Source organism: Poecilia mexicana, unplaced genomic scaffold (genome assembly GCF_051168715.1).
Source record: "Poecilia mexicana isolate PSO_F unplaced genomic scaffold, ASM5116871v1 scaffold_23, whole genome shotgun sequence".
Classification (NCBI taxonomy): Eukaryota; Metazoa; Chordata; class Actinopteri; order Cyprinodontiformes; family Poeciliidae; genus Poecilia; species Poecilia mexicana.
Window position 1 is genome coordinate 20628785 of NW_028263392.1, and position 23712 is coordinate 20652496.

The 23712-nt window shown below is 43.4% G+C and overlaps 2 protein-coding genes across 4 annotated transcripts; one reads left to right on the forward strand and one right to left on the reverse strand.

Annotated features, from left to right (window-relative positions):
* Positions 1–195: 195 nt before the first annotated feature.
* Positions 196–6824, reverse strand: cxxc1a (CXXC finger protein 1a). The gene is made up of 14 exons (XM_014977545.2): positions 6561–6824; positions 6137–6270; positions 4841–4941; positions 4637–4770; positions 4413–4568; positions 4075–4257; positions 3904–4008; positions 3617–3834; positions 3343–3550; positions 3132–3242; positions 2929–2978; positions 2736–2832; positions 1653–1805; positions 196–1483 (listed from the first exon to the last, which is right to left on the reverse strand). The coding sequence occupies exons 1-14, from the start codon at positions 6561–6563 to the stop codon at positions 1337–1339; spliced, it is 1800 nt and encodes a 599-aa protein (XP_014833031.2). The 5' UTR covers positions 6564–6824; the 3' UTR covers positions 196–1336.
* A 2108-nt stretch (positions 6825–8932) lies between these two features.
* Positions 8933–23260, forward strand: LOC106911303 (uncharacterized). 3 transcript variants are annotated; one of them, XM_088002977.1, is made up of 6 exons: positions 8980–8995; positions 9244–9364; positions 10558–10685; positions 18791–18913; positions 18988–19134; positions 22075–23260. In XM_088002977.1, exons 3-6 carry the CDS (start codon positions 10559–10561, stop codon positions 22344–22346), a joined length of 669 nt encoding a protein of 222 aa, XP_087859103.1. In that variant the 5' UTR covers positions 8980–8995; positions 9244–9364; position 10558; the 3' UTR covers positions 22347–23260. The 3 variants fall into 3 exon arrangements, with proteins under 3 accessions (XP_087859101.1, XP_087859103.1, XP_087859102.1); XM_088002975.1 differs by lacking the exon at positions 9244–9364 and having other exon boundaries at positions 8933–8995; XM_088002976.1 differs by lacking the exon at positions 8980–8995 and having other exon boundaries at positions 9033–9364.
* The last annotated feature ends 452 nt before the right edge of the window (positions 23261–23712 follow it).

Here is a 23712-nt window from a genome sequence, read left to right on the forward strand (position 1 = left end):
GAATCAGTCAACAGTTTATGAAAAAATATGACGCTTTGGTCTTTTATTTACGTAAAAATACATTAAATTGTAGCATATTGGTGCAATAAAATACGTTGTTGCGTGTTTTAAGTGAAAATACGTATTTACATAATTTTTTAAAATCTGGGAATACAGGCAGGGCAGCAGAAAGGATCGTGGAATTGAGGCAAACTGCAGCAGCAGATATCAAAACATGATCAGGTTTATTTGAGCCAATAAAAACACCGAATCTGGTCACGCATCACTTCCTGTGAGGCGAGAGGAAGCAGCAGGAGAAGATGGACCACGACGAACGGACAAACGTCACAAAAAACTTTATAATCACAAATACTCTAAAAGTGAAAATTAGAAGTAAAAAAAAATGGAGCTCTCTGATTGGCTGCTGGCTTCTTTCCTTTGAAGGTGTCAGCCAATCAGGTGCCAGTCTTGCTGTTGTCACAGTAAAAATCCGGATCGGTTCTGATGGGTTCATGTCTTTATCAGTTCATAGTGTTTGCAGGTATGTCTTACCATGGCAAGAGCACCAACCTGTCATCGATGGGTCTGAGGATTATGGGTAATGTGGTCCCCTAAGGTTTAGGCAGCAGCACCAAGAAGTTTCAGCACCAACAGAACCAACTGACCCAGAACCACAGAACCAACAGCTACGCAAACTGGCCATATAAGTAGGTACAACTGGATGTTTTTGAGTTCATGACGTTTTATTCACTAAGTGGCTGTTGTCATGGTTACAGACCAGCTGAGATGGGGATAAACAAGGAGCGCCTGCAGGTTCTGGATTCTGACCCGATCCATTCAGACTGCAACTCAATAGCGCTAATCATCCCCTGCTGGACGGTGATGAACAGAAAGGAATGGAAACAATTTTTATTGTCCCACAGAGGGAAAATTCTGCTGCAGACCGGTTCTAATGGGTTGCTGCAGGTCAATACCGACCCGGAACATTCAGTGTCACATCAGCTTGATCCAAGAAATTAAACTTTCTGTGAAAATGTAGTAAAAATCTTTCTGTCAGCACCAGAACCGGTTCTGTGCAAGCTGCAGTTTGTGGGCTGGGATGGTTCGTATCTCCAGAACCAATGAGTCTCCAGAACCAGCTAGACCCACTTTCCCAGACAAGAACCTCTGGATCGGTGAGTTAATCCAGAACCGTCTGCCTGCCAATTCTGGATTGATCCTGTATCCGGGTCAGTTCTGTTTGTTTGGTTCTTAAAGTGAAGCCCGGCTGCTGACAGCCTTCCTAGAACGACTAAAACTGCTTCAGGACACAGGCCAACGGTCCAGATGTCCATCGGTCCAGAATCGGTCCTGCCGTCTACCTGTCCTTGGCAGAGCGCAGGTCGGTGGTGATTGGGTCATGCTGAATGGTCTGGTGCAGCATCAGCGCCAGCAGCCCAGCCCGGTTGGTCATCGCCGTCCTCAGGTTCCTCTCCTGCTCAAACAGTTCGTCCAGCTTGTACCACTGGTGGACAGACATAGGACAGAGAGGACAGCGGGACGATAAGTGGTGAGAGGAGTTCAGCCTGTGAGATCAGACCCCCTACTGATCTCAGCAGAACTACTGCTTTTAATTGAACATCCCCAGGTGGAAGTGATTCCAGATCTTTTCCAGTGCGTTCGGACTTCGTTACCACTCGGACTCGTTCCAGGTCGACCTCTGCCCGCCGCAGCTTCTCCCAGCAGTAGTGCTTGTTGCACTTCCTCTTAGAGACCCGACAGAACTCTCCAGTTGGCTCGAAGACGTCTTTGACCAGAGGACATCCACACACCTCATCTGCCGGGACCTGAAACATCAGAAACCATCTGAACAAGGACTCGACTAGCAGGACAGTAATGGGCTCGATGAACAACAGAGACATGTGAAAGTCATCCCTGTCGAGGCGTGGCAGATTGAAGTCTCTCATATCACGTTCACTCAGCGCACTCTCAAAGAAAAGCAGGGCAGAGTAATGGGCTCAACACACAGGCAAAAGCTTTCAGATCACGCTTTTGCATTGCGCGCTCTCAGGTCGCGTGCTCTCAGTCATACTCTCCAAGAAAAGCAGTACAGAAAAATTGGATCGAAACACGGGGAATGAAGAAGAGAGACAGGGTACAGTTGTCAATGCTGGTTGTGTTGCGAATCACGTTCTCTGATTGCTTGTCTCCTAGAAATTTGAGTGTTTATGAAATTGGATGGAACTTTTAAACATTCAAAGCAGTTTGTGACTTCAAGGATGAAGGGTCAGAAAGAATTGACAGGAATTTTGCTGTTGACTCTACAAAAGACAGCGTTGGACACCCAGCTGAGATGATGTGTCCCTCCATGCTGAAACTGGTTACAGAATGAAGAGCCAACGCTCCTCTCATTGGCCAGTCAATGAAACCCTCGCTGGCTGGTCATAGTGTCATGTGACGGCAACCAAGGTTTCACTTTCTTGTGTTGCATTGCAAGCCCTCGTGTTGCGCATCTTCATGTACGAGTGCAAAGTTTCACACGCACGGATGTCGGTGGAGGAGGGCAACGACAGTCACCCCATCAAGTTCCAGTTGAAAGAAAATCATCATCACCAGACTTGTGTCAAATCCTTAACAACCCATCCATCCATCCATCCATCCATCCATCCATCCATCCATCCATCCATCCATGCATCCATCCATCCATCCATCCATCCATCCATCCATCCATCCATCCATCTGATCAGATCAACAGGTTTTCATCAGAGAAGACGTACCTTGGGATCTCTGGAATGTTCTGGACACAGAACCTGCAGCCGCTTGCAGTATGTCTTGCTCTGAGGGTTGTAGACATCACAGAATAGCCGGGTGGCCCTGAGACACGGGGACAGCAGAGACACAGGGACATGTGAGAGATGGACTTGAAGCAACGGTAATGTAATGAGACTGGAGGAAGTACACTGGTCTTACCCTTCGATGCGAGTCGGATACATGGAGCCAAACGAGGTCTGGCTCTCGTACTGTTGGACATACAGAGACACAGTGAGACAGGAGGACGACAGCTGACGTCCTGGAGGAGCTGTTCTACTCCCTGGACATGTCCTGAAGATATGAATACTTCTGGACCATGTGTAAAACCTCAGACAGGCACATGTCTACCTCTGGAGTCTCACCTTAGCATAGCACCTCTCCATGTGTCGCAGCGCCACCTTGGGGTTGACGGGGTGACTGCAGGACACACAGAAGATCTGGAGGTCTGTGTCATCCCCGTCTCCCTCAGCAACCTGTAGACAGACAGAGACGAGAGAGGGGCAGAGGGAGACAGATATGGACGGGTCAAGGCCAGGCCGGGAGGACACTGTTGTATCTCTCGGCGTATCTCACCTCCTCATCTTGTTGGACCTGCTGCTGCTTGGCATTGGCAATGATGGTTTCCAGTTCATGGAAACGTTTCTCCATCAGCGTGAGGCGGAGCCTGGCGGCCTGCTGCTCCTTCCTGATTCGCTCCAGCTGTCTCCGCCCCATCTCCTCGGCGACGCAGGGACTCTGCTGCCACTGCTGGATCCTCTGGGGGAGGATCTCATAGATCCGGCTGCCGATCACAGACAGAGTTAGCTGCATATCAGGCTATCGGCACTCGTGCTCAGCTCTCACTCACTTGGCTGCCAGTTTCATGCCGCAGTCCTCTGAGCAGTACTTGGAGCCACTTCTTGCCGGTTCAACGCAGCCCGGACCCAGACACTGCCTCAAAGCCCCGCCTGCCTCTTTAGCCCCGCCCTCTCCTGCACGCTCGCTGTGCCGCATGCGCTCCCTGTGGCGTTGCTTCACCTTGTGGCGCCGAGGTTTCGCCTCTTCTTTGGGAACAGAAACGGACTTCTGCAGGAGCACAGGCGCGTTAGTGACATCATTGATGACATAATGAATCATGTGATCAAATGGCTACACCTTTTTCTCCGGTTTCTTGTCTCGTCTCTTCACGTGTTTCACCTTCACAGCCTTCTTCCTCAGAGAGTCTGACTGAGCATCATCTTCCTCCTCGCTGTGCCACACCTGCAACAGAAAGTTGGTCAGTAATTGGTCAGTAGGTGAATCCCTGATGTCTGATTGGTCACTCACCAGGTCTCTGAATCCAGCCGCTTTGTACTGCTGGTACAGCTCCAGCTCGCTCTCACTGAAACCTTCCTCATCCTCATCCTCTTCTTCATCGTCTTCTGAAAGATGCCCCGCCCCCTTTGTGGACAGGCCCCGCCCCCTGCTGCCACTCCAACTCATCTCCTCGTCTCGAACTCGAAGCATCTTCTGCTCAAAGACAAAGTTCATCACAGTGTCATGTTGAACGGGAGGATGCAGCTCCGCCCACCACTGACACATCATGCTGTGATTGGCTGATGAACTAAGGTGGACAACATGAAGATCTGGGAGGCATAGCTTTGGTTTCCATGCCAACCACGTACCCGAGCTCGGACCTCGCACTGCCGGAGGCGGCATTTCTGCCGGATCTTGTTAGGACCACCAAACTTCTTCATGTCTTTGCAGAAGTCACACTGAGCGCAGTCCTCCGTCCTCAGGCAGGCGTCGCATTCGCCGCACATCCGGGCCGAGCGCTTGATCTGCAGACAACAGCAGCGATGGTCAGGCTACAACACCAGAGGGAGCCAGAGAGTAGCGGACCGTCTACCTGAGAACCCCGCCGCCGGTCTATCCTGGCCTGGAGTGTGGAGCTTCGCTCGCCATCCGGTCTGTCGTCCCTCTCAGGCTCCGCCTCCTTGCTCTTTTTCTGACGGTATTTGATCTCCAGAGACGAGTCTCCGTCTGCAAAGACACAGCGCTCAGCTGTAAGTGTTGCTCCTGCCAGCAGGGGGCAGCGCTGGACCACACTGACCTCTGCAGGATGGGCAGAACCAAACTCGAATGGCTTTGGCTGCTTTCTCTGACACGCCGACGCACTGACCATGGAACCACTCCGTGCAGCTGTCGCAGCCTCTGAGGTGCACACACACACACACACACACACACACACACACACACACACACACACACACACACACACACACACACACACACACACACACACAAGGGACAACCAGAACCAAATAAACTTATTGGTTTGGGCACAACATAGATAAACATTTGTGTTCAGACCAGTTTTATTCGGTGATCCATCAGAACCAGAACAATGTCAGCAGTACCAGTAGAAGACACTCAGAACCATGAGAAAGTATTCACCACCTGTACACACTCAGTGATGAAGACGAGAAATTTTAAGGGAAATCCAGAGAGGGAAAGTGTTTCTGAACTACATCAGCGATCCCAGTTCCCTGTGTCAGATTTTAGCGGTTGGAGGATTTCTCTTTAGTCTTTGGCTAAAGACCAGGAGCCATTTCTCCTTCCTGCACTAGGCTAGCACGTTAGCTTTGATTGTATTTACCCAGAATGTCCTGTGCTGTAGTCCACTTCCTGCTTTTGGAGCGGACTCCGCTCCAAAAGTGGATCTATAATCAAGCTGAGAATCCGCCCGACCCATCAAAGGTAGAGTAGGTCAACTGTTTGATGGGGGACCAGAAGACATTACTGTTACCATGGTTCACATTCAAAGCGAACCAGAGTTCACTTCAACCGGCGCCAGACCACGGTTTGGAGGACCAGAGGTCAGAGGTCGATCAGCGTTCACACCTCACCAAATGGACCAGATTTGCTAAACAAGCGGACTGGAGTCGGATTGAAGCAGACTGAACAGAACCAGTTTATGTGGATCAGAACCTCTCGTGGGTCCAGACTCCATGTTGCTGCTTCCTCCTCTCCGTCCAGGTGTGTTCTGGATCAGAGGCATTCAAGGCCGGTCTGGGCCCAGTAGAGGTTGTGGTCCATGTAAAGAACCCAGTTGGAGAACATTTCTTATTACTGTAATATTTTTGCATTAGAATAAAGATTCTTCTTGTGATTAATCTAGAAGTTTCTGAGTTCCTCCCTCGAGAAAGGTTCTGATCCTCCGGTTCTGGGACAATGGAGTTCTACAGACTCCTCCAGTACTGGTCCGGATGACTGAACCGGTAATCGTGGTGTCCCACAGGGAACCCGTCCTGTTTAATTGGATCAGGAACCTGCAGGGGGTTGAATACTTTCTCACGGTTCGGATCAGGTCCAGTTGGACCTGCAGCTGATCGGTTCAGGTTCTTACATCATGAAGCAGTTGATATCTGGTTTCCGACACACACAGTAAACCGGAGCGCCGGGCGTTTCCATGGCAACCTCTCCTCCTCCTCCCCGCTCCTCCTCTTCCGGACCCGGTTCGGCTCCTGCTGCCTCCTCAGACTGAAACAAACAAAAACTTCAAAATAAAAGCCCGAGGGAGGTCACCAGAACCGGAACCATATGGCTCTGAAGGTTCTAAAGCCGTAAACATATATCCATCCCTCAACATTCACCTATCGGGTTCTGATTCTGTCTGGTTCTGCTGGCTCCCCGGCAGGTCCAGATCTGCCTCAAAACAAGAACCGACTCGAACTGTGGGGCCACACTGCTCCCGCCAGGCTCGGTTCATTTCTCTGACTGCAGCTTGGTTCGGTTCGGCTGGAGATGTCCGGGTCATTCCACGGACTTACCATGAGAAGGTTCGGCGGTCCAGCTGCTCCGCTCCAGCCACAATGTGTTCCGATCCTCCGGTTCCGAACCAGAGCCGAACCTGCAGGTTTCTCTTTGTTTTCACCGCATCTTCATCCTCCTCTTCCTCTGCAGGGAGCAGAGCCGGACACAAAGAAGGGCGGCCGAGGCGCCCCCTGGCGGCCTGAGCTCCGCACTGCGGAGGGACGCAAGAACAGCAGAATAATAATAATAATAATAATAATAATAATAATAATAATAATAATAATAATAATAATAATAATAATAATAATAATAATCCTCCAGGTGTCTGCATTAGGCCCCGCCCCTTTCGGACACCTGGAGCTCTGGTTCTGTTTCCGGTTCTGGTTCAGATACAAATTTCCCAGGATGCAGTGCTGCTGTGGACAGAAGGTCTAGTTTTATATATAAATACATTTTCACTGTTTTCATAAATTATTCTAAAACTGATAGATACACTGGCCTTTTCTTAGAAAAAAATAACATTTTCAAAACTTAAACATTTCTTCAGTCCTATTATATTAGAAAATATAAATATAAAATGTTACTGTTTCCATAAATTATTCTAAAATGTTTTATGGATAAAACATTTAATGCTATTACCATGAGTTTTATTAGAGGTTGAGATTTGGACTGATTTTGCAGTTGGGCGGGTTTTTTTTATTTTTTATTTTTGTAGTGTTTGAACTAAAAACTGTCAAATCTGCCGAATGGCGCCATGTTTGTTTTTTATGAGCGTGAGGCGCATGCGCCATGCTGGATGGAATTATGTTCCCGTTTCTAAATGAGTGTTTGAAATAAGACGCGCTGATATTCATCCATCCTGGGATCAAAAACGACCTTTTCTGAGCTCAACCTGCTGGTGAGTTGCAGCTCCTGCTGATCCGCTGAGTGGCGACCAGGCCGCGGGAGCGCCATGTCTGAAATCGCTGCATTTGTTATTCGGTAAGTTATGTTTCAGAAACCTTATTCGAAGTTGTTGGTTTTGTACCTGATGAAGTCACTGACACATTTGGCTGCTGGCGTCCCTGAAATATCCGAGGAGAAATTAATATTAAGTGGATCAATAATCAATCTGAGGATCCGCCAGACTCATCAAAGGTATAAGGTAGGTCAAACAACTGTTTGATGGAGGACCAGGAGACATTACTGTTACCATGGTTACAGTTATGTCTGTAGCTCCTGGAGGATAAATTAATCACTTTTTCTCATTTTCTTTTTCTTCTACATTATTTAGCTTTTTGCTTTCAGTTATTTTCTCTCCAGCAGATCCACCTTGTCTGGCCTTCTGATTGGCTGCTTGCTTCCTGGAGGAGGGCATGGGCTGGCATGATGCTGCCATCACCGAACCGTTCTGCCTGTTGGCTCCATTCCATGACCGCAGAAAGTTCTCCTGACGTTTTGCTGTGTCTGCTCCAGTTCTGAGCCTGGTTCTGGTTCTGCTGGAGTTCTTCCTCTCCACTGTGGCTACATGCATGCTCATCACGACGACGTTATGTCTACTGTTTGACGTCGTCTGGATGTTTAAGGTTGTTGCTGATTATCGTGACTCGGACGTTTAACCGCCCAACCAGCTGCAGTTCTGAGTGTGTCCAGCAGGGGGCAGCCGAGGCTCAGGGGAACCTCTGAAGCAGAACTCTGGGTCTAACCCTATCCAACAGAGAAACATCTGAAGCAGCAGAAGAAGAGCTGGAGGCTTCCTGACAGCTCTGAGTGACGCTCAGACGATTCAGAACTCAGCAGAACCATCAGCAGGTTTTGGGTTCCAGATTATAAAGAATAAAAATATTCCAGTCTGAAGCCCTCATGGCTGCCTCTGTTCCTGCTTCACTTTTCTCTACCACACTTCTTTCTTCCACCTGACTTTCCGCCTCCTCGGATATTGCACTCTCCTTCCTGAACCTTGACCTCCAGACAGCTGGACGTCTGTCCAATCAGGAGTCTTCCGAGCAAATGTGACTGGAAAATAAAATCCCTTTTATTGGTGTGATGTTTTAATTTCCTGAGAAGCTGACCTTTGACCTTTCATTCTCTGTGTTGACATCCTGAATGTTTTCTGTTGGTTTATTGTGTGTCACGTTCAATGCTCTGACCCAGAATCTGAAAATAAATTGCTGAGTTTAATTTCTATCACAGTTTCACGTTCTGAATGAAATCCGTGAAATAAATTATGTTGATTATTCATTATTATTATTATTATTATTGATTATTGATTGATGAGAGGCAGCTGAAAATTTTAACAGCCTCCTTCAGAGCCAGAACCCTGCGGTTCTGTGTGTGTGTGTGTGTGTGTGTGTGTGTGTGTGTGTGTGTGTGTGTGTGTGTGTGTGTGTGTGTGTGTGTGTGTGTGTGTGTTTAAGGGAAGCGCAGCCCCCTGAGCTCCGCAGTCAGCAGCAGACCCGGAGCGACGCTGCAGGTGAGTTTCAGTTTTCTAGATTTTTCGTTTTTTCTGGATCCTGATGTTGGAGCTTCAGGTTGTTTTCCTGCTGAACGCAGAAAGTTCTGCTGTTCCGGTCCAGAACCCGCTGGTTTCTGGATCACTCTGTGTTTTTACATCTGCCGGTCAGAATCTGCTTCAGCCTGGGGTAAAAGCTGAACCGGTCCAGAACCGTTCGGTGTTTCTAACAGCCTCGAAACGGTTTCATTCTCCGCGGCTCTTCTCAGATGAGTCTGAACGAACCCAACAGAACCGATCCGGACCGGATTCATCTGAAGAAGTTACACAGTGTAAAATGTTGTCATAAGGTGATGTGGTTGGTGGCGAGGAGAGAACGCAGAGACCCAGGTATGAAGATGATAATGATGGTTTAATGATGAAAATGCTCGATAAACAGTCCAAGACAGGCAGCACGGCCGGTAGCAACAGAGACTGAAACACTAGAGCTGACGCCGACACAGGACTTAGCAGTTCAACTGCGACGACGGACAGACTGATGCAGACCAAGACGTACGTTGACAACAATAGACAAGGACCCGACCAGGAACACAGACAACAGGTGGGTTTAAATACACACGGGGTAATCAAGGGAATGAGACACACCTGGGAAACAATCAACGGGGAAGACGCAGAGACAGACTCACGGAACAGGACCACACAGAAAAACTCAAAAATAAACACAGAAACACGGATCGTATCAGATGTACAGCAATAATTTGGGTTATTTATGGGAAAAATAAAGATCCATATTTTGACAATGTTATTAATTTATTAATAAATGTCACAGTTTCAAACTAAACATTGCGAGCTAAACGTTTAGGTTGAAGCTAAATCTCTAGTTTGCTAATAACATTTTGAAGTTTATCACACTGTAAAAACGTGACTTAAAACAACACAGAGTGTTTTCTGTTCTTCCAGCATCAATAAACCAAATTACTGCTTTAATGTTTCATTTTAAAGTTTATTACATTTCTGAAATATCCTCCTCCCTCTGATCCCGTCGGGTCGGGGTCAGCAGTCCACACTTCCCTCCCAGTCTCCCGGTCCGGCTCCTCCAGGAATCCCAAGGCGTTCCCAGCAGAGGAACATCGTCCCTCCAGCCTGTCCTGGGTCTCCCTCTGGTCTCCTCCTGGTGGGACGTGAACTCCTCAGCAGGGAGTCTCCATCCTAACCAGATGCCGCTCAGCTGGCTCCTCTCAGTGTGAAGGAGCAGCGGCTCCATGATGACTGAGCTTCTCTTAGGGAGAGGCCAGACAGAGGAAACTCATTCCAGCCGCTTGTATCCGCGACCTCATTCTTTCGGCCATGACCGACCTCATCATCCCGCAAAAAGAGCCGCTGAGTCAGCGGAACGTCCTGCAGCGCATCGGGGAGGAGCAGCAGTCCAACTCAGACCGGAAGAGCCCGACTTACTGCGGGCAATGCGGACCAAATATTTCTGAAATATTTGTTTTAGAAAAGATAATTCAACACAAGGAAAAAAATATAATAATAATAATAATAATAATAATAATAATAATGGTGTGTTTTGTTTCTGACAGGATGGATGTGAAATCTCTTCACTGTGTCTCTGGCAGCATTGAGGGCGGAGCTTCCAAGCATCCCAACCAATCAGATTGCGTCTCAGAGCAGCCAGTGGCCAATGGGAGGCTTTCGCATCACTACAAAGGTGAGGGAAAACCGAACACGACCTGACTGGTTGAAAGGGGAAACCAGCATGAGGTCAGACCAGATCAGAACTCTGAAAACAGAACCGGGTCAAACACTGAGTCCAGGTTGATTCTCATTTCCCTTCAGAATGCAGTCTGGGATTTTTCCCATTGACTGAAATTCCTCTGTTTGAATTTCAACGGGCCAATCAGCGACCAAAAGGAGGCGTTATGAAGGATGATGTTGAGTTTTTCCCTGGTTGAAGTTTGGAGGTGGAGAAAGTAAACGAAGCCGTTCAGTCAGAGCAACAGGGACAACTAGAAAATTCCCGCAGAAATTTTGAGGGGCCTGCCAAAGTGTGCCCGTCGGTTTGGACCCAGCGTTCCGATGCTAAAAATTAGCCTTAATGCTAAAGAAAGCTTCAATCTAGTCAATAACCTGTGGAGAGTCAGAAGCATGTGGACTAAGCTGTACTAGTACCATTCAGTATTTTGCATACGGTAAAATTAGCCAAAATGCTAATAATAGCATGAATGGTATCAGTAGCATGTGGGGTATCACTACCATTTTGTCACCCATTGACTCAGTCCAATCAGTATTCTAAACATGGCTAATAAGTAAATAAATTGGCTAAAAGCTTATTTGAGGGAAAATGCTAATGCGTGCAAAGAAGTGCACTAGTATGTGGCAGTGGAATGCTAATGTTTGTGCTGAGAGAAAAGACATAAGAAGAATAATATTTTTGCACCACCTGCAGCGGTGCACTGATGTGAGGGGAGTATGCAGGCTTTTATTTTGAAACTTTCAGTAAGCTTCATTTGAAATGGCAACACTAATCCCATGTGTAACAGTGGTTTGGTTAAACCAGTTATCTAACACCAAAAAGAGCAATTACATGATGTAAAAATTGTCAAGGCTTTTATTTTGAAAATTTTCAATAAGCTTCATTTGAAATTGCCACACTAATTTCATGTGTAATAGTGATCGGATTAAATCAGTTATATAATGCTCAAAGCACAAGTAGTTTATAATACCAGCCAACTCCTCCTCTGTAATAATTGAGTGTTCCGCCATGTTGTAGTTCTGACATGCTGCTCAGGCCTCTGTTTTAACTGAGTCTTGGCCATAGATAGAACTACAGTTATGGCAGTTATGGCTGCTGGTTTGTAGTCCAAACCAGCAGCTCTGCCTTTCTCTGGATTCTGTTGCTATAGCGATTGGCCCTAATCCAACTGCTGCGTGTGTGAGAAAGAAAGCTGGGGAAGGATTTCTATCTTTGAGACACCCATAGAATGGTAACGCTAATGTCAATCCAGAGGGAAAAAAACAGAAAAAAGCTTAAGATTACATGAGGGAAGTATGCAGGCTTTTATTTTGAAACTTTCAGTAAACTTCATTTTAAATGGCAACACTAATCCAATGTGTAACAGTGGTTTGGTTAATCCACCTGTATAAAGCCCAAAACAGGAAGTAGTTCTAACTGGCAGCTCAGCCCTCCTCTGTAATCATTGAGTGTTCCGCCATGTTGTAGTTCTGACCTTCTTCTCTGCCCTCTGTATTAAAGTGTCCCGCCATCTTTAGAACTACAGTCTTTTTTTTTTTTTTTTTTTTTTTTTATTGTAAACAAGCAACACACAAGAACAATATAGAACGTTAGTAGAAACAAACATAGATACAACATCCAAGGGCTTTACAGAACATAGAACAATTAATTTATAACGTCAAAATCAAATCACTGCTCGAGGGTTGCAGCTCTTTAAGGGCAGTTATGATTTGAATGGCTTTAGCATTTGAGCTTAGTTTTAAGGATTCGATATAAATATTAATAGAGGATAATAAGATCTGGAAATTAGGCTTTTGCTGTAAATACTTGGAGGTGTGAATATGATATTTACCATAAATAATAAAAAAGTTAACAACATATAAAAATTCTTTTTTGGCAAGTTTACATTTCTCCATTCCAAACAAAACATCCTTATTTGTTAAAGTAATATTGAGATTTTTTTTGTGAAAGAAAATTGACATATCTCTCCATAATATTTTGGTGTAATTACAATCCCAAAAAAGATGAACAAGTTTTTCTTCATTAATTTTACAGAAAGTACACATAGGGTCCAGATCCCATTTATATCTTTTTATCAGAAATGTTTTAACAGGATAAATATTATGAATAATTTTATAAGAAATTTCTCTTACCTTATTATTTATTAAGTATTTTTTTAGGAGCAACCAAGTCCACTTCCAATTTATATTTTCAAAAATGTTGGACCAATAAAATATACAAGCTGGTGAAAAAACAACATCTCGTAATAGAAGATTTCTTAACATTTTGTTGGTTGTTTTCTTACTTATAAAAGGACAATCATAATCAATATAAATGGTGTTTGGATCAAAACTTGGCATTGAGTAAATTTGATCTGGAGGTGAAGATGATAAAAGCTTTAATGATCCGTTTGGGATTGCGTCAAACACCACAGCATATTCTTTAGGAGTAACAGGAAATTGAAAAAGTAACATAAAGTCAGAATAAGACAATAAATGACCATTTGGATTTACTAATTGGCGTACAAGCAATATTCCTCTGTCAAACCATTTTCTATAAAATATTGTCTTATTTTTATATTTAATATCTTCATTATTCCAGATATAATATTTATGAGGAGAAAAATTGTGTTTGTACAGAAGTGACCAGCTTAACAGCATTTGTTTATGGAACAGAGATAATTTTAGGGGTATTTTAGGTATACTATAATTGCATCTAAGAAGAAAGGGTAATCCTCCAATTTTCTCAAAGTTGTAAATGGGAATAGCATTCCATATAGAGTTTGGGTTTTTTAGAAGGTTTTTTAAATACTTAATTTTGAATGAATTGTTTAAAGATGTGAACTCAAGGGCTTCAATTCCACCTTTTTCAACTTTATTCATTAGAATATTTTTCTTGACGAGATGGCTTTTCTTTTTCCATATAAAGTTAAAGTTTATTGTATTAATATTGGAACTGATTTGTTTGGGAACATCAAGAGCAAGGGCCGGATAAACGAGTCTAGATAAGCCTTCAGCTTTGACTAGTAATGAACGTCCTAAGAGAGAGAGATCTCGCTGGAGCCATAAATTATATCTTTGTTCAACTGATTTAATTATGGGGTTAAAATGTTCTATTGATCTTATGTTTTGATCTTTAATTATTGTGATTCCAAGATATTTAACTTTGTCTTTTATAGGAATGTTGAGGAATGTGCCTTTTAAAGGAGATTTAATGGAAAGTAATTCACATTTGTTTAGATTTAGAGTCAAACCAGAGGCTTTGGAGAAGGTGTTGATGATTTCAATAGAGTTTTTTATTTCACATTTATTCTTTAAAAAAAGTGCAGTATCATCAGCAAGCTGGGAAATTACGATATTTCTGTTTGCAATATTAATTCCTGTAATTTTTTCCTTGATTTTAACTGAAAGAATTTGCATGGCCAGAATAAATAGATATGGGGAGACTGGACACCCTTGTCTGAGACCTCTTTTCAAATAAAATCTTTTAGTGCAGCCATGTGACAATTTTACAGATGCATTACAATTCCTATATAACATTTGACAACTTTTAATTAGGGTTTGTCCATATCCAAATACTTCTAATGCTTTAAATAGAAATGTATGTTCAACTGTGTCAAAGGCTTTGAAAAAGTCCAGAAATAATATGAGACCATCTATTAAATCTGAGTAATCCAGCAGATCCAATATAAGTCTAATATTATTAGTTATATGTCTACCTGGTATGAATCCAGATTGAGTTTCATCAACCACTTCTTCCAGAGTATTTTTAATTTTTGTAGCAATACAGCCAGCAAGAATTTTATAGTCATTTTGCAGTAATGTAATTGGTCGCCAGTTATCCAGCAGCAGCTGGTCTTTTTGTGGTTTAGGGATCAATGTAATGAGACCTTGGGTTGTTGTTGGTGGAAGTGATCCAGAAACCAAACTTTCAAGATAAACTTGATGTAAAAATGGTGACAGCTGAACTGAAAACTTTTTATAAAATTCTGCATTGAGGCCATCAGTCCCCGGTGACTTGTTTAGTTTTTATTTATTGATGGATTTTTGGATGTCTTCAAGTGTAATCAAGGAATCACATTGTTCTTTATTATTTTTACTAATTTGTTGCATTTTATTTAGAGTTAACAAATTGTGTGACATTTTCTTCAGAACATCTTGACTGATAAAGTTCTTGAAAAAAGGTTTCACAGTAAGAAGAGATTTGAACAGGATCTTCACAGATATTTTTATTGATTTGAAGTTTCGTAATACTGTTAAATATTTGATGTTTTTTTTTCTAATTTAAAAAAGTAAGAAGAGTTTTTTTCTCCTTCTAACCATTTCTGTCTCGATCTGATGGACGCTCCTTTAGCTTTGGAAATGTAAATCTTGTCCAAGTTCAGTTGTAATTGGTTTAATCTAATTTTTTGTTCTTCAGACATGTTTTCTGGCAGGACATTGTTCAATACGATAATTTCTTTTATTATTTCTGATTCTATTTTACTTTTTCTTTTAGCAATTTCAGCTCCAGTTTTCATAAACATTTTCCGGAGTTCATATTTTAGGAGTTCCCAATTTTTACTAAATTCCTTCTGACTGCAAGCTGTATTCCAATACTTTATAATTATTTGATTAATGTTTTCTTCTACTGTTTTATTTTCTAAAAGTGAAGAGTTGAGTTTCCAGTAAGCTGTAATTTTATTTTTTCCGTACTGGTTTAATTTAGTTTTTTCAATTAAAATAAGCTTGTGGTCTGATAAAGGAGCTGGAAGAATATTCGACTTAATTTCATCAGCTATTAAATCAGACACCAGCCAGAAATCAATTCTCGATTTAAAGGAGCCCGTTTTGTTTTGCCATGTAAATTCAATTTTGGAGCTATTTTTAAGTCTCCATACATCAGTCAGGCCAAAGGTTGATATAAAGTTTTTTAGATCCGTGTTTGGATTTGTATCAACCTTTGGAGGAAATCTGTCTAATGTATCATCAAGAGTCGAATTGAAGTCCCCACCAATAATAATATTCATATTATGATATTTTCCATATAAGTAATTCACCCCATTACTTAATCTATCATAAAGTTGCATATTTTCTGCTTTGGTATTATATCCATATATAGAACCCAACAAAAGAATTTCTTCATTTATTGATATAACTAATAAAACAAAATGTCCATATGTATCTAAGAGTGAACATAATACATCTCCACTGAAGTTGTTCCGTAATATTGCCACTCCTGCTGATTGAGTAGTGCCGTGTGCCAACCATATTTCATCCCCCCACTGAGTTTTCCAGAATTTGGTATCATTTGCAGTTGAATGAGTTTCTTGGATAAAGTAGAAATCAGCTTTAAAATTTTTTAAATATAAAAAAGTTGCCTTTCTTTTAGTGTTGTTCCTTAACCCTCGAGCATTAAGTGAGATAACTTTAAAAAAAGAAATGCTACTAAGAGTTGTAGCTTCTAACCCAGAAAATGGAGTTACAGGAAGATCTAACAAACTCTCCCAACAGAGAAATTATATGATAAACGGAGCTTCAATAACCAAATACCATTACTTAACTGCTAGTTCTGATTCTTATGATGTCTTTTAGTCATTAGCAGGTTCAAGTTCTTTCCTCTTTCCTCCTTTGTCAATGACGAAGGCTCTGGAACCGATGTAGAAGCTGTTTTTCCTTCTTCGCGTGCTTTTTTCACCAGCGGCCACAGCATGTTTCTTCTCTGACGGTCCTCTGGGGAGAAGTCCTCCTTGAAGCGCAGGTTGTTGGATTTCAGAAAAGACGACTGTTTGGCCGCCTTCCATACCGCATCTCTGTAGTGTCTCATGGAGAACTGGATCATCACTTCTCGAGGACGTCTCGATCCTGTGGCGCGACCCAGCCGGTGTACGCTGTCGATGACATCTGGTAGTTTTTCTTTGCATCCTGGCGCTGTCTTCTGGCAAATGGAAATAACCTTGCTACGAACATCTTCTCCTTCTTCTTCATCTATTCCCGAAAGCCGCAAGTCCCATCTTCTTTTATAACGTGAAAGTTCGAGCAGCTCATTTTCCATTTGCAGCATCTTTTTTTCTGATTTCTCAACTCTTTTGACGGTTTCTGTCATCTTCTCTTGCATTTCTTTCATTTCAGCATGGATATAATCCACTGAATCTTTGAGATCATTTATGCTAGCTTGCAGACCGTCCGCTCTCTCGTTTATCGTCAACTTTAAAGTTGCTATGATGTTTTCAGCGAAATCATGGTCTTCCGTCGGTTTGTGACTTTTAACCGACATCTTAGTTGGTGTATTTTCCGTACTGACAGATTTGCGCTTACCACTTGAAGCCATTATCTGAAGTTCTCAGGGCGTCTTTTTTTAAAGCACAATATTTAATGAAGGTGTCGGAATAGATGCTTCCCTGCGTTAAAGCAGCAATATTAGCTCCTTATCCAGACAATCTCAGGAGAGCTTGCAAAGAACGACCACTCACGCCGCCATCTTGCTCGGCTGTCTTTCAAGTCTTTCAAGCTGTCTGACTACAGTCTTTTTAGTACAAACCAGCTGCTCTCCCTATCTCCATGTTCTGTTGCTATAGCGATGAAACTGCAGTGTGTGTCAGAGACTTTATCTAACGTTATGAGACACCCACTCAGTTTTAATGGAAAAAGCAGTCCGAACGACTGCTTCCCGTTCAGGATCCGTAAGTCCGATCCAAAAACCGTTTGAAGCATATGAGAGGGCTATTTGTCGTCTCATTTAGTCTGGCGATTCATATCTGTAGCTCATTCACAGTAATTGCAGTTATGAGAGAAAAATGGTGTGCGCTGAGCTCAGAACATGAAGAAAGTTAATAGTTAATTTCTAAAAGCAATTTGAATTTTCATAGTAAATATTTTAATTTACACTCTAAAATTCAGACAAGTAATAATTTTATGTAAGCAAAACATGAATAGTGACAGGAAATATGTATTCTTCCCACAATACATTGTGAGATCTGATTCAGCAGCTGTGGGAATACTCACTGCCTCTGTCTGGGGCCCGTTGCTATGGTAATTAATGATCAGCACCTGGGCAGACAAGATGCAGGTTTCTACACTTGTGAGACACCCAGCGTCGGTCTCAGGGCCCTTCCAAAAAACCATAAGCCCTAGGAAAATTTTGAAAACATTTTACGGGAGCAGGCATGTGTATCTATGTCATGACCAACTTTGAGATCAATAGGCCTCTATTTGTGCCTGTGAGGGGGAGTTAAACAGAGTTTTGGAGTCAGACCTCCACTGTCCTGTGTGTGTGTTTCAGAGAGAAATCTTTGTGATGCTGTGAGGTCCTCAGACTCAATTTTTTGTCGCTTTTTCTCAATTTATGTCGTCATTTTATCACAGAATTCCACTAAAAGTAATAGCTCCAATCTCGGCATCAAGCCGCACGTTTTGATACCACTTTTGTGGGTGGGCACGCAGCGGTACGAGCCGCATTAACGGTGACGGAAGAATAATAAATTATATTTATAATAATAATAATAAAGAGGCGTTCTATTGGGTGTAGAACAATAGGTGCCTGCCATGCAATGCATGGAGGCAGTGACTGACCTGCAAAGCAGGTCAGTCACTGCTCTCCCTATGCATTGCTGGCAGGCCCCAATTAAAGGGCCGGAATCATGTAAATTCTTATAACAACCAAAGGTAACACAGTTACTGGATTTTACCATAAAATGATGTTATGTCTGGAAACACATTTTGCTTCTGGCAAAGATGGAAGGTTTTCACACAACGCTAAATTTCCGCTTAGCTTCATACAGTGTTACCTAATATATTTAGATACAGCTAATAAAACAAACACAGTTTTGTTTTTGTTTTGGTGAAATCAAACCCAACTTTTCTTCTTTTATCTTAGTTAGAATTATCAAAATTAATTTTACTTGCTAAATGCCAGAAAACTTGGTAAGAACATCGAGAACAAAGCGAAACGTAGAACTGGCGTCTGGATCTTTGTTCTTATGCCGCCACAGTTCCATCTTTCACTGAAGGTGCTGGTGGAGCGGCTCCTTCCTGATCTCTGACTTCCTGTTGGACGTTGGACCAGCAGAAGGTTTTAGAATGGCGCTTCCTGTTTCCTCACAGGTCAGGCTCCGCCCCCTGCCTCTGATAGCCTGCAGGAAGCCGACAGCAGCGATGAATCTTTGACCGACACCTTCTCCACCAAGGACATCTCTCACCTTCTCCCCGCCCCCCACAGACAGAAAGGTGAGAAGGCCCGCCCCCTCCCTGAGGCTGAAGGTCACCTGTGAGGTCATGTGAGGTCATCTCTTCTGTCCCAGGTGTGGTCAGCTCATCACAGCCTCCCATTGGCTGCCCTCCACCCCCCACCTGCAGCCCAGGCACCAATGAGAAGCGCCTGTCATCGACCAAGAGCCACGCCTCCTTGAAGACGGACGCAGCCCACATCAAGGAAGTGGCTGGAAATGGTGAGCCAATCAGAACGAAGCTTATGAGCTGAGGTCTGGGAGGACAGAGCCTGGTTCTGGTCCAAACAGGTGACATCATGAACACCGACCAATCAGAGGCGGAAGATCATCATGGAGAGTTAAGCAGAAAGTTGAGTGGAAGGATTGAAAGCTCAGTGAGATCCTGAATGTTGGTGCTGTCCAACCGGACTACAGCAGGAGGTTCTGGAGGTCAGGGAGGCAGCCAGTAGGCCGGAACCGGACCAGAACCGGGTCAGAACCTCTGTTCTACTGGGTCAGAGTCGGGCCTGAGATGTTTCAGAACCAGAAACCAGAGAGCTGAGTCTCAGACACTCTGAGGAGGAACCAGTAGAACCAGCAGAACTAGTGAGGAGGATCCCGGTTCTTGTCTCTGAGCGTCGGCCGCTCATGATTCCTGAAAACACAAAAAGTTCTGGAGTCTGCTGGTACTGCAGAGGAACCTCACACTTTGGGCTGGCGGGTTCTGGGAGGTTCTGGCTGATGCTCCAGGACTTGATGATTAACATCATGAATCCGACTTTTGAGCCAGAACGTTTTGGAACGTTTTGGAACATTTCAGAACGTTTCGGAACGTTTTGGAACGTTTCAGAACGTTTCGGAACGTTTCGGAACGTTTTGGAACATTTCAGAACGTTTCGGAACGTTTTGGAACATTTCAGAACGTTTCGGAACGTTTTGGAACATTTCAGAACGTTTCGTTTCGGAACGTTTTGGAACGTTTTGGAACATTTCAGAACGTTTCGGAACGTTTCAGAACGTTTCGGAACGTTTTGGAACATTTCAGAACGTTTCGGAACGTTTCAGAACGTTTCGGAACGTTTTGAAACATTTCAGAACGTTTCGGAACGTTTTGGAACGTTTTGGAACGTTTCAGAACGTTTCGGAACGTTTTGGAACGTTTCAGAACGTTTCGGAACGTTTTGGAACATTTCAGAACGTTTCGGAACGTTTTGGAACATTTCAGAACGTTTCGGAACGTTTTGGAACATTTCAGAACGTTTTGGAACGTTTCGGAACATTTCGGAACGTTTCGGAACGTTTCAGAACGTTTCGGAACGTTTTGGAACATTTCAGAACGTTTCGGAACGTTTCAGAACGTTTCGGAACGTTTTGAAACATTTCAGAACGTTTCGGAACGTTTTGGAACGTTTTGGAACGTTTCAGAACGTTTCGGAACGTTTCGGAACGTTTTGGAACGTTTCAGAACGTTTCGGAACGTTTTGGAACATTTCAGAACGTTTCGGAACGTTTTGGAACATTTCAGAACGTTTCGGAACGTTTTGGAACATTTCAGAACGTTTCGTTTCGGAACGTTTTGGAACGTTTCAGAACGTTTCGGAACGTTTCAGAACGTTTCGGAACGTTTTGGAACATTTCGGAACGTTTCAGAACGTTTTGGAACGTTTTGGAACATTTCAGAACGTTTCGGAACGTTTCAGAACGTTTCGGAACGTTTTGGAACATTTCAGAACGTTTCGGAACGTTTTGGAACGTTTCGGAACGTTTTGGAACGTTTTGGAACGTTTAAAACGTTTTAGAACGTTTAAGAATGTTTTGGAAAGTTACAGAATGTTTCGGAACGTTTCAGAACGTTTCGGAACGTTTCGGAACGTTTTGGAACATTTCAGAACGTTACGTTTCGGAACGTTTTGGAATGTTTTGGAACATTTCAGAACGTTTCGGAACGTTTCAGAACGTTTCGGAACGTTTTGGAACATTTCAGAACGTTTCGGAACGTTTCAGAACGTTTTGGAACGTTTTGGAACATTTCAGAACGTTTCGGAACGTTTTGGAACATTTCAGAACGTTTTGGAACGTTTTAGAACGTTTTAGAACGTTTAAGAATGTTTTGGAAAGTTACAGAATGTTTCGGAACGTTTCAGAACGTTTCGGAACGTTTCGGAACGTTTTGGAACATTTCAGAACGTTACGTTTCGGAACGTTTTGGAATGTTTTGGAACATTTCAGAACGTTTCGGAACGTTTCAGAACGTTTTGGAACGTTTTGGAACATTTCAGAACGTTTCGGAACGTTTTGGAACATTTCAGAACGTTTCGGAATGTTTCAGAACGTTTCGGAAAGTTTTAGAACATTTCCACTCGCCAGGGAAACTCGCTGGCAGCAGGTTTTCATTTCCTCCTCTGGACGCTGGAACAAAAACAGAAGATCAACCGGAGGCTTATCAGCTGCAGCCAGAGGCGGCTGAGCCTCCCATCAGCTCCGGGTCACACCCACAGAACCAGAACCAGTAACAGAACCAGAGCCAGACAGCAAAGCTTCAAGTCAACTCTGAATTTCTTCACCCAGACCAGGGGTGACCAAAATGCGGCCTGGGGGCCATATGTGGGCCCTTGAACTTATTTTCTTTGGCCCCAGACCACGAGTCAAGAAGGTTAAAATTTGGTAATTAAAACAGAAAACAGCTGATGACCCAAAAATGTGGAAATGGTCAGTTTTACAGTCCAAAGCCCTTTTTATGTTTTTAATAATATACAGATTTAATTTAAAAAAGAAAAAATTCACAAAACATTAATTTTTGCATATTTTTTATGAAATCCCCCCTGTCCTCATAGTTTACATTTGCTAGCAGGGCAAAAAGTTTGTACACCCCTGATGTCCTTTTTCGGGACCTGTCTGGGATAGAAGACATTCTGTTGGACACTGTAGGACATGTCCCCTGGTTGACCTGTGGGACAAACTGACACAGGAAGTCTTGACAGAGAAGCGTTGGGGGAAAATGAAAGAAAAACTGCAAATGAGACCAAATGTGAAATATTTTTGCCTCCATAAAGTATCATTATGAAATAAAAGCATCATTTCTGATTCTCCTCGGCGCTAATTGAACATCTTTTCATTTGTTTTCTTAAGGGAATTAAAATGTTTTCAAACAGTTTTCAGTTTTCCCGATTGTCCCTGCAGACTGCTGCGTCCACTGTCTGCTGGCCTGCCTGTTCTGTGAGCTGCTGTCCATGTGCTCGGCGCTGGGGGAGTGTCTGGCCTGCGGCGTGGGCGGAGCCAGTTGCTGCGACGGCGCGGTGTGCTGCTGCTGCGTGGAGGCGGCCGGGGAGGCGGCGTGCACGGAGGAGGCGTGCCAGGCGTTGTTGGACTGCGGGATGTTGGAAAACTGCTGCGCGTCGTCTGACTGCCTGGAGGTCTGCTTGGAGTGCTGCGCTATCGTCTTCCCTTCATAGGGCGGCCAATCAGGGGAAGACTGGATGATGATGTCATAGCAAAGGACAGAAACCCTTGGATTTCCTTGGTTGGTCTGAACGATCCGCATCCCGTTTGGATCTCGGATCAGCACAAAAGTTCTCCGACCTGGACATGAAAGAAGAAGCAAGGAGCCAACTGTAGAGACAAATATTTATGAAAAATATGAAATAATTTAATTAAACAAAAGACAGTTTTAAAAGCTTTTTTTTATCATCCATTTTCTAACACCCTTGACCCTAATGGGGTCGGGAGGGCTGCTGGTGCCGTTTCGGGCGAGAGGCAGGGTCATCTGGACAGGTCGCCAGTCTGTCGCAGGGGATTGTTTTTTTTATCAGCACTTCTAAATAAAGTCACTCTGGGGTCAAAAGGTTAAAGACCCATATCTCATAAATCAAGTTTACATTAATTTTGTATTATTTGCATGTGATCATGTCCATCTTAATGTTAGCATGTCTTTATCAAGTTAGCATGTTGTCATGTTAGCATGACATCGTATTAGCATGTAATTATGTTAACATGACATCGTGTTAGCATGTAATTATGTTAGCATGTCACTATGTTAGCATGTCGTCATGTTAGCATGTCATTATCCACTGCCATATAAACATCAGAATCAGAAACATTTAGACCTCCAACCAGATGTTGGTTGAGAAGACAGAAACCAAATGGAAGTAATAAGAAGCAAATTCTGTTATGATGAGAATTTATCAGGTTTTCCTCTGGTAGGAACATCTGGACCAATCAGAGCTCTGGTGGATGACGGAGCTCATTATTAAGGGCTTTATATGTGAGAAAGAATCTGAGATTTTAATTTGAATTCTTGAAGGATTTATGGTTGGCAATACCTGATACCATCCAATATGTCATCAGCATAATAAAAATTTATTCCATCCGTCTTAGTGGAAAAGACTTTTTTTTAACAAGGTTAAAAGGCAAAAAAGTATATCTTTGACTTTTTTTGCTGATGTTCAGATGTTGACATTCTCCAGGATTCTACTTTTGTCACAGATTTACACAAAAACTACAAACTGATCGCACAAACTCGTCTTATTTATACAAAACAGTCATTAATTACATTGTCACTGAAATTCTAAGGCGAACGATTAGCTGCTGTACATTCAGTGTTATTCAGACGCTTCGTAGCCGTAAACTGTCTGCAGCTGCTATGAACTTTATGGTGAGGTCTCTGCGTCAGAGATTGACAGCTCAGGAGGGGCGGGGCGGGTGGGACAGGATGTTCACCCAGTACGAACAGGAAGTCTGTGTTTGTTGGAACAAAGGCCAGGACATTCAAACAGGAAAAGGGAAACCACTGAGAAGACAGTGGTTCCTGACCTCTGACAT

Coding starts and splice junctions, on each gene's coding strand:
- LOC106911303 (XM_088002975.1), top strand. CDS start 10,559: ATGGATGTGAAATCTCTTCACTGTGTCTCTGGCAGCATTGAGGGCGGA. Junction 10,686..18,790: donor GCTTTCGCATCACTACAAAG/GTGAGGGAAAAC, acceptor GTTTCCTCACAG/GTCAGGCTCCGCCCCCTGCC. Junction 19,135..22,074: donor CAAGGAAGTGGCTGGAAATG/GTGAGCCAATCA, acceptor TTGTCCCTGCAG/ACTGCTGCGTCCACTGTCTG.
- cxxc1a (XM_014977545.2), bottom strand. Junction 3,835..3,903: donor ACAAGAAACCGGAGAAAAAG/GTGTAGCCATTT, acceptor GTGCTCCTGCAG/AAGTCCGTTTCTGTTCCCAA. Junction 2,979..3,131: donor TGGAGAGGTGCTATGCTAAG/GTGAGACTCCAG, acceptor TATGTCCAACAG/TACGAGAGCCAGACCTCGTT.